The sequence below is a fragment of the Myxocyprinus asiaticus genome, chromosome 44 (genome assembly GCF_019703515.2).
Source record: "Myxocyprinus asiaticus isolate MX2 ecotype Aquarium Trade chromosome 44, UBuf_Myxa_2, whole genome shotgun sequence".
In the NCBI taxonomy this organism is placed as follows: domain Eukaryota; kingdom Metazoa; phylum Chordata; class Actinopteri; order Cypriniformes; family Catostomidae; genus Myxocyprinus; species Myxocyprinus asiaticus.
The window spans coordinates 18,508,101-18,522,356 of record NC_059387.1 but is presented as its reverse complement, the minus strand read 5'-3'; the positions used below and the strand labels follow the sequence as shown (position 1 = coordinate 18,522,356).

Here is a 14,256-nt window from a genome sequence, read left to right as displayed (position 1 = left end):
CTGCCAGTGGTTGGCCATATATTCCTCCCCCAAAGAAACAGAGTAGAGCCACAGAGCCACAGCTAACCTAACCCTAACCTATAGTTACTTAAACAACCTGGGAGCATACAGGACCAGGCTAGTTATCTAAACAACTGTGATTGATTCTCAGACCACTAAAACCACCCGGGAACCTGTGATTTCAGTGTTTCACACGCAAGCACTGCAGGAGTTGATTAATCTATGACACTCAATTACCCTCACACTGATGGCCTACAGGTTGGAGGTGACAGAGAGTAACTCGTTTCTGGAAAGGCAGCCACATCCATCTACTATTGATGTGTTCAAGCTGACCTGGAAAGTACCTAATTAAAAGTTCAGAACACAGTACACAAAATGCACATAAACGAAATTGTAACGTCAGCTTTCACAATTACAATATGATGATCCTTACCATTTGCTTGTGCCATAATTTTTTTAATTGACATGGCCCAATTAAAAAAGTCTGGGCTTAAAGAAAATCCAAAGTTTTACATTGTTAGTTGTGATTTTATGGTGCCGTTTATGTGTTCTTAAGTCATGAACACGATCCTTGTGAAATGAATTGAGCACTACATATGGTAAAGTAATGCTATGACTAACACTTTACAGATTGAACACAGTGAGGTATATGAAGCAAATTTAATTTATGCACATTAAAACAAGCAAACAAAAGTTTTACATTAGAAAAACAATTAGTAGAAATAAAAAAAAAAAATAAATAAAAAAAAAAGTATTCCAAGCACTGAACACACCTCTCCATAATGAATAGGTGGTTTAGTAAATTCATTAAAATGTTTGAGAACAAGAATAGCAATTTTAGTTTTTTCTTGATAATACTTGTGTCTTTGTGAACTTATTGAACTACTAAACTAACAAACAGGAATATGCTGATAATATTAAAATTATCAATGGAATACATAAAAAAGGTCCTTTTTCATTTCATATTCTCTCTTTTTTGCAGACCTTACACCACATAAAGATGAATGTTCATATCAGAATTTATTTTTGGTGAATTAATAGGGTTATTTTGAAACAAACTAACACTTAAGAATAGCCTAATCTATAAAAGCTGCACAGACATATGCTTCATGAAATGTTTATTGTACAACAAAAACAGAAATTTTAACCACTGCTAAGAGCTTTACTAACAAGGGCCCCATATTTAGACACATTAACTTTTTTTTTTTTTTAGAGACCTTGGTATCTACATATTGAGTGAGTTGTGGCAAATCCTCTTTTAGGGCAGGCAAATGCACTGGGGACCACAGAAGGTCCTCATTGTGGCATGGGGGCTTCGGATTCGGCACAGAGGCAAAGCAGTCCAGGAAGGCTCCACCCATTCAGGACGTATTCTGCCGTGCAAAGGCAAAAGGCCATAACTTCGTTTTTGGTCAAAAATGAGTTATTGATATTTTTGAGACATTCAAGACCTCCTTTATCATGTGGATAAGTATCAATTTTGTTATTTTTTCGAGAAAATAATGGGTTGTCTTAACAGTAACTTCCAAAAACCCAGGAGAAACCAAGGCAGAACTCCATAACTCCAATTACCGCTCCTTGACTTTGTTTTGGAATGCTCAAATTGAGTTAGGGTACTCTGCCACTGTTTAGCCATGCATCAAAATGAAGTTACTGTGCCGGCATGGAGTTACTGTACTCTGCCTTTGTTTTTACATTAAAGTTTACCATGTTTAAATTATGGTGTAGCCTGTGTACTGTCATACATCTGTCATTGAAGCAATCTGACACACATGATACCTGAATAAAAGTATAGTAAACAAATATTGTTGAGTGTTTTTCTATAGTGTTTAAGGATGGCCTCTCGAGGGAAAATGATGGTTGAGATGGCTTTGAAACGACGACATCAAGGTCAAGGTAAGAAAGTGTGTAACACAAAAGATGCATTAGACAAACGAATTAGATAGATAGATCGCAATCTACTTCATTTAGCTAGCTAGCAGCCTATAGCATAAATAGGCTACTCGGCTATCCAATGAACAGGCTACCAAACTGATCCATATAACAAAGCACTGTAAACAAGCAAAGACTAGATAACTTGCCAGCAATAAGTAATCATAAATATTCTCAAAGTTTTTTTTTTCCATAATGCAGATTATTCAGTCAGTGCCAGCCTGTCAGTGACAGCTGTCAACATCAGTGTCAGTGACAGTCTGGGGCTGCCCACTAGTTGCACGAGTGTGGACTCGAATGCCATGACAGCGTAGCATGTAGCATGATCACACATAAAATCAGTAGTAACAGTTCGCAATTAAATCTGTCCTACCTTTTCTAGTAACCCGATAAAATCCATGGCAATGAACGTCATCGCAGATGTTTAATCCACAACTATCCACAAGCATTCTGATTTCTGAGCATTATTCCTACTTGCTGGCTTTCACATCAATCCATAAGTCGATCTTTTAGGCTAGGCTACTTTCATTCAATTCGATGTAAAAGCACTTAGGCTAACTTATGTCTTGTATCCTTTTACGTTAGTGAACACTGCAATAAATAAATTGGTTTCAAAACGGTATCCAACCACATGTATAACTTTTTGTCTGGATGTCAGTTACGGTCAGATTCAGAAATTAATATAGTCACTGATGGAAATGTCGGTGACAATTAATATAGTCACATTACTCTATATTATAGCCTTTGAGATTGGCCAATTCAGTCCACCAGTCAGAGAGCTGTGCATTGGAGCATGGTAGCCAAACTTAAACCTTAAGTGGTGGTGGTGTAGTGGGCTAAAGCACATAACTTGTAATCAGAAGGTTGCTGGTTCAATCCCCACAGCCACCACCATTGTGTCCTTGAGCAAGGCACTTAACTCCAGGTTGCTCCAGGGGGATTGTCCCTGTAATGAGTGCACTGTAAGTTGCTTTGGATAAAAGTGTCTGCCAAATGCATAAATGTAAACCCTGATTAACCAGCTGTGGCACTACCTTGTAGGCCTGTGGCTGTATTTATTACCTCTTATTCCAATCCCATGTATTTTAAATTTGTACATGATTTGTTATATCTTTGCATTCCATTATTAATTAAATTATTATGTTTACTCATTAGAAATATGCTTATCTTGTATTTATTCATATAATTAAGTGTCACCTATCTGCAGTCAACCTGTTAGTTTTGCTGCACACCAATTGAAGATATTCTTTACCGCTATGGAGGTATGTGTCATGTCTAATGTATTAAAAATGCCATCAGAATACAACCAAAGCACAGGATAGCAATAAGTACATGGCTATAAGTAATTGTAAATCATCCAAAATAAATGCCATGATCACTAGATTTTATACAGGTGTTAATATAATGATTTTGTGAACGGTGATCAGCAACAAAATATTGATAATGTGGAAGTTTCTGCCTTTTGCCTTGGCGTGAATTCTCACTTTTTGCAGACAATACAAAGGCAGAGTACAGTAACTTCAAAATAGGGGTCAAAAGTAAAGTTTGAGCTCAAGATTTTTTTATGTAGATAAATTTCATTACTAAAACATCTAATTGCCAGATTTCCAGTGGCCTACCTATAATACATTTGGCTGGACAACTAAAAAACTTTAAAGTCATTTTTCTCAGTTCCACACTCTAGCGAGTTAAGGTCTTTTGCCTTTGTAGGGCAGTATAGGCCCCACCCACAAAAACAGTGGAATGCGATCAATCATGCAAATAAATGAAGCAACAACAAAGAAAAAAAAAATACATATTAGATGAAAATCATGCAAAGCATCCATGTGCCATTTCTATCACAAAGTTTATAGCTGAACTGAATCGCCTCTTTTTGAAGCCTGCTTTATTTGTCCACCATGGACAAGTTCAAGTCAATTCAGTGATGTCCACACAACTGGATGATGTCTTTGTTAACTCTGAAAAATGCTTCTATACAGATTTATAGGTATTTGATGGTAAAATGGTCCCACATAAAGTGTGTTTTGTTCATCAGAGCAAACCACAAAGCAAAAAAGGTGATAAAAATCACTAGGTGCTACAGCTGATATGGAAATATCCTTCCAAGGTGAAGATGGCTGGAAACATAGATCCATTTTTAAAAGTCATCGTAGGTGTTGACATCTGTGAAGTAGGCATTGGTATATGTTTTTCCTGCTAGCTGAGGGTTGAAATATTTATTTCTTTCCTCCAGGATCAAGTTATTCTTGTTGAAAGCCTGTGGATGAGAGTAAAAGGTGTTCTCAGCAACAAAGATAAGAGAAACTGAAAAATCTTTAGTATTGATGACAAAAAAAGCCATATTACACATGTCTTGGAAGTTGTGGATCCAGGCAAACAAGAAAACAAAGTCACTAATCACATTTAAAATTAAACAAAAAGTCTTGCTTTGAAACGGAATGATGGCCAAACCATGAAGTGGTATTAACAAAAGGTTGATCTGCTTGGCTTGTTGGCTGGTTATAAGAACATAAATAGAATATAAAGCTGTCATCTACGCAATATTCATTTTAGGATCAGCATCAAGAGAGATGGAAATGGCTAACTGAATAAAGTTTTTTCAAACTTAATCCAACAGTACCAAAAATGTTTTATTATTTCTGCCACCCACATGCTCAGCGTGGTCTCACTATTTTAACAGTTGTTGTGATTGGATAATCAAGGAAAAAATTACAAAGTCGACAAGCTTAATTAATATTAAAACTTCATCTGATTACTGTGACAAGATGTTTATTTAGTCTTTTTTAAACCTGAAACCTTCTACATAATTACAAAGAATAATTAAAGAAAATTTACCAATGCTTTAAAACAAATGCAAGCTCAGTAGGGTGGCAATAACAAAAAGGCAAAATAATAACTCAGAACAAAAGATTAATAATACTTTCAACGTGATGCGCACACACACACACACACACACACACACACACACAAAACCCCAAAAAACCTGCATGCAACAAAATGGTAGCAGACAAGACCATTCCAAAACACGACACCAAAATTTACCAAACTTACACTGCCTTCTCACAAGCCTCATTATCTGCTCTGTGGGATGATGGGGAATGTTGGTGTAATACAGTATGTAGACAGAACGCATGGACGAGCACACTTGCCACGTACACGAGTGTCAGGGGGAGGAGAGGGGGTTTCGCAAGAGGTCTGAGATTCAGAGGAGAGGGTGGTTATGCTGGTCAAGAGTTAGTAGAAAATCTCCAGGCCTCGTGCTACACCAGTGTTAGAAGACAAAGGCTGGCAAATGTGGTGCTCATCCAAAGGCAAGAGTATGGAAACATCAGGCTGTAAAGAGGAATGGAGCAAAATCATCCTCATGGCAGCAAAAGACGGCTTTTTATATCAGTGTGGAAAGAAGGCCTGTACTGTCTTTTATGGTTTATTCGATATGTGTAGCTAGCATTAAAGTCAACATGAAATGGCATTCACAAACCATTTTACTTCCATAATGTGACATTTTTATCCATCAACAATTAATTGGATTGTGAAAAGTGGGTGATCCATACCAGAATGTCGCCAGACCTGAATGGAGTTTGCAGTCAAAACCACTGGCACCCACATTTAAGGAGGCTTTTTGACCTGGACGTGGGGGTTGATGGTCAAGTTCACCTTAAAGAGCATCTTAATGTATCCCAATAGTAATGCTTCTCTTATTGTTATTTGCTATTATTGCTGTAACTAGTTGATGACATCAGATGAAGAGGAAACTTGTTTCAGAGACGTATTATAATCTAAAAGGTAAAAGACGTACGTTTTTTTTTTCTTTTTTTTGTGGTTTTGGAATAATGTGCACTGATGAACATGCATAAGTAAATAGGGTCAATTTTGATTTCATGCTGACTTCACTGATCCTCTATGAAATAATGTCCATCTGGTCTCATAGAATATACTATACCTACATTTTTGCAAAATGATTTTTACATGGCTCGTTGTATGTATCACAGCAGTTTTCTGGTGAAATGAACACTAGAGGCAATAACAATTACTTTTATTCACTTTTTACACAAATCTCAAGTAAAATGGCAGATTATCAGTTTTATAAAATCACACAATGCTATATCTCAAGATATCTAAACATTTGTACTAAAGCGCATTAATTTTATTTACCACAAAATGACATGGTTGCTTCAGAAATTGCATTTTTCAGTTCGCATTTGCTTTTATGCCAGCTCAGAATAATATAAGTTAGGTTTAAGGTTTAGGGTGGGGATTAAGTTTTGTTAATTTAAAACTTTCAAAACCTGTTCTGTTAGCGCCACACAGTGGACATTTCACCCTGACACTGCCATGATACGTAATGAACCACATAATGTTATTTTACAAAAATGCTGCTGCCACAGTCAGTAATTTTCATGAGATCATGCTGTATAATATCCTCCACACTTACAGTAACAAACTGAGCATTCAAAAGAAGAGAAAAATAATACGGAAAGTAGGTAAATTGCTGTGCATGACAATATTTTCACATATTCTGTAGCCTTCATCAATTTGAATTCATTCTAGTCATTGGCACAGAGCCAGTCGAGATTATTCTGAGCTGGTGCATTTATACAGTATCAGAACAGAAAAACACAGAGTTATTTGGTATTATACTCCTCTGAACTTGGGATGCTGGGTAAATGATGTGATTCTAGCGCAATACATCCTGCTGATGAAATATGAGACTTCACAAATGTGTCTGAACAAGCAATAACTGGAGAGCACTTTCTGTAATTAGTCATGAGTCTCGTACATTCAAGTCTAATGAACCCTTAACTGTTCCTCAACTAAATATGAAAAATGAGGGTGAGCTTAATTTTCACTGTGCTTATGATCCATGTGTCCAAATCTCCAAATGCATTGCATAACTTTAAAGCACTGTATAATAAACACAGATCAAGCACTAAATTCAAGAGAAGATTACATATCTTACATAGATTTTTATTTTGAGTAAAAGTATTCCTAGTTGATGGCTTTGTTCAGACAGGCAGCAAAAATCTGATTTTTTTGGGGCATATCCCACTCAAATGCATTTATTTTATTGTAGTCTGAACACCAAAAAACCCCACATGAAATCAGATCCAAACCATACCCTTATGTGTCTTAAAAATCTGGTTAAAATCAGATTGTTTTGGAATGTGTTCCAGTTAGTTTGAATTTTCAAATCGTTTTTTTCATCATTTGGGACTTGACATGTATGTATGCATCGTCATACAAAGTGTGCAATTTTGAACGAAATGGGCTACACTCTCTGAACAAGTCTATCAGATTTCATCACTTGCAAAATGTGATTGACTGTCCAGTGTGGACAGTCAGTCCCAAAGATCCTATTTGAATAACATATAGGATTTATGTACAGTGGGAACAAAGCCTAACTTTACTGGCATGAGTTGTATATTCATTTCTCATTCCATTTGAGACAATCTCACACAAACACGAGTATACAAACTAAATAAAAACATATGAGAAAGCAGTGTATGAATGTATGAACAGTTTTAGACACAATGGCACTTAACAAGACACACACACAGACCACAAACTGCATCCAACTGCTTTCTATTATAAAGCAACATTTCAGAGATAGCAAAAGTGGATAATACTGACCTTAATAGCTTCAACTGAGTCATACTTGTCCAGTTTGTTGATGTGGTTGGTGATGCTGGTGTTGAGTGGGGCTACAGAGATAGGATGGATGACTGTGGCATCATGGGATTGCTGCTGGTATCTCTGACAGTAAGTGTACACCAGTAAGGTCACCAGACATCCCAGTATGGAGCTGCTCAGGCCCACAGCGATCATGTGGAACACATTGAACTCTGGCAACAGAAGGACAACAGCTAATAGCTAAATAAAAGCATGATGACAGTGTATCTCAGCATTGATCTCAATGCCAGTGGACATCAACTATCCATTACCTAAGCCAATTAAACACTAGACTTAATTAGGTCAGAACTGCCCTGCGAGTCTGCATGAGCATAAGTAATAGCTAAACTCAGCAGAAAAAGAAACGTCCTCTCACTTTCAACTGCTTTTAACTTCAGCAAACTTAACATGTGTAAATATTTGTATGAACATAAAGATTCAACAACTAAGACATAAACTGAACAAGTTTCACAGATATGTGCCTAAAAGAAATGGAATAATGTGTCCCTGAACAAAGGGGGGGGTCAAAATCAAAAGTAACAGTCAGTATCTGGTGTGGCCACCAGCTGCATTCAGTACTGCAGTGCATCTCCTCCTCATGGACTGCACCAGATTTGCCAGTTCTTGCTGCGAGATGTTACCTCACTCTTCCTTCAAGGCACTTGCAAGTTCCCGGACATTTCTAGGGGGAATGGCCCTAGCCCTAGCCCTCACCCTCCAATCCAACAGGTCCCAGACGTGCTCAATGGGATTGAGATCTTTGCTGGCCATGGCAGAACACTGACATTCCTGTCTTGCAGGAAATCATGCACAGAACGAGCAGTATGGCTGGTGGCATTGTCATGCTGGAGGGTCATATCAGGATGAGCCTGCAGGATGGGTACCACATGAGGGAGGAGGATGTCTTCCCTGTAACGCACAGCATTGAGATTGCCTGCAATGACAACAAGCTCAGTCTGATGATGCTGTGAAACACCGCCCCAGACCATGACGGACCCTCCACCTCCAAAATGATCCCGCTCCAGAGTACAGGCCTCGGTGTAATGCTCATTCCATCGACGATAAACGCGAGTCCGACCATCACCCCTGGTGAGACAAAACCGCGACTTGTCAGTGAAGAGCACTTTTTGCCAGTCCTGTCTGTTCCAGCGAAGGTGGGTTTGTGCCCAAAAGTGACGTTGTTACCAGTGATGTCTGGTAAGGACCTGCCTTACAACAGGCCTACAAGCCCTCAGTCCAGCCTCTGTCAGCCTATTGCAGACAGTCTGAGCACTGATAGAGGGATTGTGCATTCCTGGTGTAACTCGGTCACTTGTTGTTGCCATCCTGTACCTGTCCCATAGGTGTGATATTTGGATGTACCGATCCTGTGCAGGTGTTGTTACACGTGGTCTGCCACTGCGAGGATGATCAGCTGTCCTTCCTGTCTCCCTGTAGTGCTGTCTTAGGCGTCTCACAGTACGGACATTGCAATTTATTGCCCTGGCCACATCTGCAGTCCTCATGCCTCCATGCAGCATGCCTAAAGCACGTTCACACAGATGATCAGGGACTCTGGGCATCTTCCTTTTGGTGTTTTTCAGAGTCAGTATAAAGGTCTCTTTGGTGTCCTAAGTTTTTATAATTGTGACCTTAATTGCCTACCGTCTGTAAGTTGTTAGTGTCTTAACGACCGTTCAACAGGTGCATGTTCATTAATTGTTTATGGTTCATTGAACAAGCATGGAAAACACTGTCTAAACCCTTTACAATAAAGATCTGTAAAGTTATGTGGATTTTTACAAAATTATTGTGAGATTTATTTTATGATTATTTTGTATTATGTAAATTGGGTAATTTGGTTTGCTGTTTATGGGTGATGCAATGGTGACGTTATGAATATGTATGGGGAATTGGCGCGCTGACATGCACAGTTATTGTTATGTGTGAAAAAGGGACATACGCAGTGAGAGAGGGGGGAGGTGAAGTGAGCCTGACTGCAGTGTGTGTCTCACCATATGAGCTCTGACAAATAAAATAAGTCAGTAAAGTTCCATATTTCCGTGTATGCCTGCATTAATACGTTGGACCCATTTACAAGAGACTGGAGCTTCCTCCTATGTTCCACAGCCCAAAAATTTGATGGAATTTTTGGGACATTTTATTATTGTTGGATACCGAGAGAATTGAACTGTTTTGTAATATGAGTGAAGCAGATTCAGCACACGATTTGCCTGGCACGAGTAGCTCGCATGGGGTGCAGCGCTTCCATGGACATTTTCCGTCCATCTTTTTGGGGGATGGGAAAGAAGATTTTCTTCACTGGTGCAGACAATTTGAAGTGACTACGGAGGCTAGCGTGGATTTTGATAATGTCAGATTAGCTAAGTTTTTACCAACCTGCCTCGGTGGTACTGCTTTTAGCTACTGGGACAGTTTGCCTAGCGACATCAAACAGGACTATAAACAAGTGAAATAAAAAATGAAAGATGTTTTTGGCAAATGAGTTTATCTATCCACATTTCAAAGTTACGTAAATGCATGCACACACCTGCCTGGTGAGGCTCTCCAAGTGTTTGCAGCAGAAATTAGCCATTTGGTGGATGAAGCTTTTCCCACTTATGAGGCTAATGCAAAAAATGTGCAAAAAAAAAATGTCACTTTGGGTAAACGTACAGTGTCACATTCATTTCAAGTGATCAGAAATTGCTCAAAAGCAGTTGTACTCGGTTGGGACTTTTTGTCTATGCACAAAGTTGTGATTAACATGTGTAACATGTCTTTTGACCTAGGTGATGACTCCTTATCCTTTGTAAGTGTAGACCACCATAACCTTAAACTTGTGGATGTTACAGTGTTGACCACTACGGTTGTTCCTTCCCTGTCGGAATCTCTGCAAAACTTGCATCATATCAAGCAGGGTTACAACCAAATGGCTACACTGGTGTGTTTGAGCCTCACTATCGTGCAGACTCAAAGGTAGGATTTTCATAGACTGTGACAAAAGCAGATAATTGGTCAATTTATCTGAAAGTGGTCAATCCTTCTGCAGATGACATTTCCTTGTACTATGGCACTCCAATTGATACTTTCCATTCCATTTCTGAGGGTGATCAAGATGGTTTTGTGATAATTGATAAAAATGTGAATAATGTGAATGTTCAAAATGTTTTTGGGTCCAATCAAGTGTCAATGCCCAAGTCACCTGTACTGCCTGATCTCTCTAACACTGAGCTATCTGTGACACAGCAAAAGAGTCTGACATATTTGCTAACCTCTTTCTCTGATGTCTTCAGTCAGCATGCTCAGGACTATGGTAGAACCAGCTTGGTTACCCACAATATCAGGACCATAGATGACACTCCCATTTCCCAGCGAGCGTTCAGGACTTCTCCTGCTCTCAAGGCAGAAATTCACCATCAGGTAGAAAAACTCAAAGCACAAGATATACTAGAGGATAGTGATAGTCCTTGTTCAAGTCCAGTAGTGATGGTGAGGAAGAAAGACAATACCTACAGATTTTGCGTTGACTATCGCAAATTGAATTCCGTAACCATTACTGATGCACACCTGTTGCCTCGGGTGGACGATAGTCTTGATGCGTTGTCAGGGTCTCAGTATTTTTCTACCTTGGACATGTCTTCGGCCTATTGGCAGGTAGAATTAGATCCAGATGACAGGAAAAAGATTGCCTTTACCACTGGAGATGGACTATATCACTTTAAGGCGATGCCTATGGGCCTGAAAAATAGTCCACCTACATGCTAAAGGCTAATGGAATTAGTCCTTAGAGGTTTGCATTGGACAAAGTGTGTCATTTATTTAGATGACATCATTTGTATGGGTAAAGATTTTGAGAACCACATGAAAAACCTCACAGACATTTTGACCAGGTTTAGGGAAGCAGGTCTCAAGCTTAACCCTACAAAGTGTCATTTTTGCAAGGCATCTGTAACGTACATGGCTCATGTTGTTTCAAATGATGGGTTGGCTCTTGATCCAGCTCATAGCCAGAAAGTAAGAGACTGGCCAACTCCTAAATCTGCTACTGAAGTACGAGTATTTTTGGGCTTGTGTAGTTATTACAGGCACTTTGTTCGTGACTATACTTTTAAGGCTCAACCCTTACACAGACTAACCCACAAAGACGCTAGATCTGAGTGGACCGATGTATGTTCAGCAGCCTTTCAGCAGCTGAAAGAAGCTCTGACATCTCCTCCTGTCATGGCATTCCCTAACTTTGATTAGGTCTCTTTCGATTTTCAACCCAACTATAGACCTGTGAGAGCAAAGGATCTGTTTTCTGATAGTATGCCATGTCTTTTCCCTCATCACCCAAAGAGGTACACAACATTTACAGTAGACTCAGAAAAACTGTCATCACATTCGGTCAGACAAATTTGTGACTCCACCTTAGGTTGACTTTCTGTACTGTTGGCACTAACAGAAACTGTCATCTGGGAAGTGACAGGTAAGTCATCCATTTGAATGGATACTGTCTGTGTGAGGGGTTGCAGCATCGTAGACAAAACTACAGGAATTCATGACATGGCATCCACATTAGTATGTCTCTTGCCATCTTTGTGAATGATCACCCATTCATACGGATCGAGCTCCATAGCCCACCAACCTCTACGTCCTGTGGGATCTATGTAAAAGTTCAATTTCCTCAGGCCAACAAGAGGTTTGTGATCAGTGACAATTGTAAAAGGGCAGTTACTCAAGTAGTGACGAAAATGCCTGAATGACCAAACTATTGCCCACAGTTCTTTGTCATAAGTGGACCATTTTCGTTCAGTCGAGGTAAGTACGTGACTAGCGTATGCAAAAACCCACTCTTTGCCGTCTTGAATTTGAGACAGGACAGCACCAATCGCTGTATCAGACGCATCTGTACTCAGCATGAGTTGCTGATCTTAGGCAGGTAAAAGCCAGTACAGTGGCACGGTTGTTGTGTGAACAGTACATACCTGAACACGGTGTTCTGGAGGAATTAGTCTCTGATCAGGGACGTCAGTATGAGTCAGAGATTTTGCAGGACATCTGTAAGAGATTAAAAATAAAAAAAAAGAGAACTACACCTTACCACCCTCGTGGTAACGGAATGGTTGAACGGTTCAATAGAACTTTGAAGGATCAGTTAGCTAAGGTTCTCTTTCATAGTGATGGCGAGTGGAACCAGTACTTATCTGCAGTTATACTGTCATTTAATGCTACACCTCATTCTAGCACTGGGTACTCACCGTTCTTCTTGGCTCATGGTTGTGAACCTCACTTACCAGCACATGTACGGCTTGATTCTCCTTCAGGTGGAGCTGTGGACACTCCGCAGACTTATGGTTCATCTCTAGTCAATCATATGGAAACGGTGTTCCAAGAAGTGCTTAACACTAGTGCTGATCAGCGACTCAAGCGTGAGTGCTACTTTAATAGGTATGAGAAATTCAGACCTTTTAAAATTGGTGACCTGGTGTGGGTGAATGATCCGACCACACAAAGAAAGAAACTTGAGCCAAAATGGACAGGACCATATTGGGTAGTTACGGTGGACATGGCTGGTATTATTTACACCCTGATGGACATGAGAAATGTAAATGTAGAACCTAAGGTTGTTCATTATGAAAGCTTAAAGCCTGGTCCCGGTGGGAGGAACCAGCTCTCACTTCCTCATGTGCTGGTCAAGATGTGGACAAAAGGGTTCAGGGGTTGAGACCGCTATACACAGCTTTGTCTGGATCTCTCCCTTTATCATCAGGAGGGCTGCTGGTTGGTGAAAATGGGGCTCCTGTACTATCCTCAGTCCCTCACGTACGTAGGCCTTTAGGTCGCATGGCGCAAGTTCCTCATTCTGTACAGCAGCCACTTCAATTGGTTGAACATGCCTCCTCAGTAGTTGGGGAGCAGGCATCAGAAGGTGTGGTCACTCGTTCAGGACGTGTTGTTAAAAGGCCTAGGAATTTTTCTTGATAAAAAGAAAATGGGCATAGATTGTACTTTTGTTTTTGGTTTCAAGGTTTTACAATGTAGGAACACTTGCATTTTCACATTGTGTAATTTTTTTCCCTATTCTGCACAAAATCTGTGATTGTTTGTGGTATGATGTGTTGAAAAAAAACAAAAAAACAACAACAAAACACACAAGGTGATAACTTTTATTTTGTTAAATGGTTATGAACCATTTAATATTGTCTGCTATGGCATGTTGTATCCCTTATATGTCCTGTTCACTGTGACATTTAAAAAAAAAAAAAAAAAGAAAAAAGAAAAAACAAAATGTGAGATTTATTTGTTCCTTGTATATTTGAAATGAGGACATTTCTTTTTCTAAGAGGGGAAAATGTGAGATTTATTTTGTGATTATTTTGTATTATGTAAATTGGGTAATTTGGTTTGCTGTTTATGGGTGATGCAATAGTGACGTTATGAATATGTATGGAGAATTGGCGCGCTGACATGCGCAGTTATTGTTATGTGTGAAAAAGGGACATGCGCAGTGGGGGGGGTGGGGTGGGGGCAGGGGGAGTAGGTGAAGCGAGCGTGACTGCTCAGTAAAGTTCCATATTTCCATGTATACCTACATTAATACGTTAGACCCATTTACAAGAGACTGGAGCTTCCTCCTATGTTCCACAGCCCCTCTTACATTATCTTTTAAATACAGTGTCCTGAAAAAGG

General features: G+C 39.5%; 1 protein-coding gene across 2 annotated transcripts in view; it reads right to left on the bottom strand.

Moving 5' to 3' along the window:
• Positions 1-1,101: 1,101 nt before the first annotated feature.
• The window catches only part of LOC127434297 (semaphorin-5A-like), a 242,787-nt gene continuing 229,632 nt past the window's right edge, over positions 1,102-14,256 (bottom strand). For both annotated transcript variants that reach the window (XM_051686934.1, XM_051686935.1), the window contains exons 21-22: positions 7,564-7,775; positions 1,102-4,189 (exon numbers count right to left, since the gene is read on the bottom strand). In XM_051686934.1, the coding sequence (XP_051542894.1) occupies positions 4,070-4,189; positions 7,564-7,775 (332 nt within the window). In that variant the 3' untranslated portion in view covers positions 1,102-4,069. The remainder of the gene's footprint in view (positions 4,190-7,563; positions 7,776-14,256) is intronic.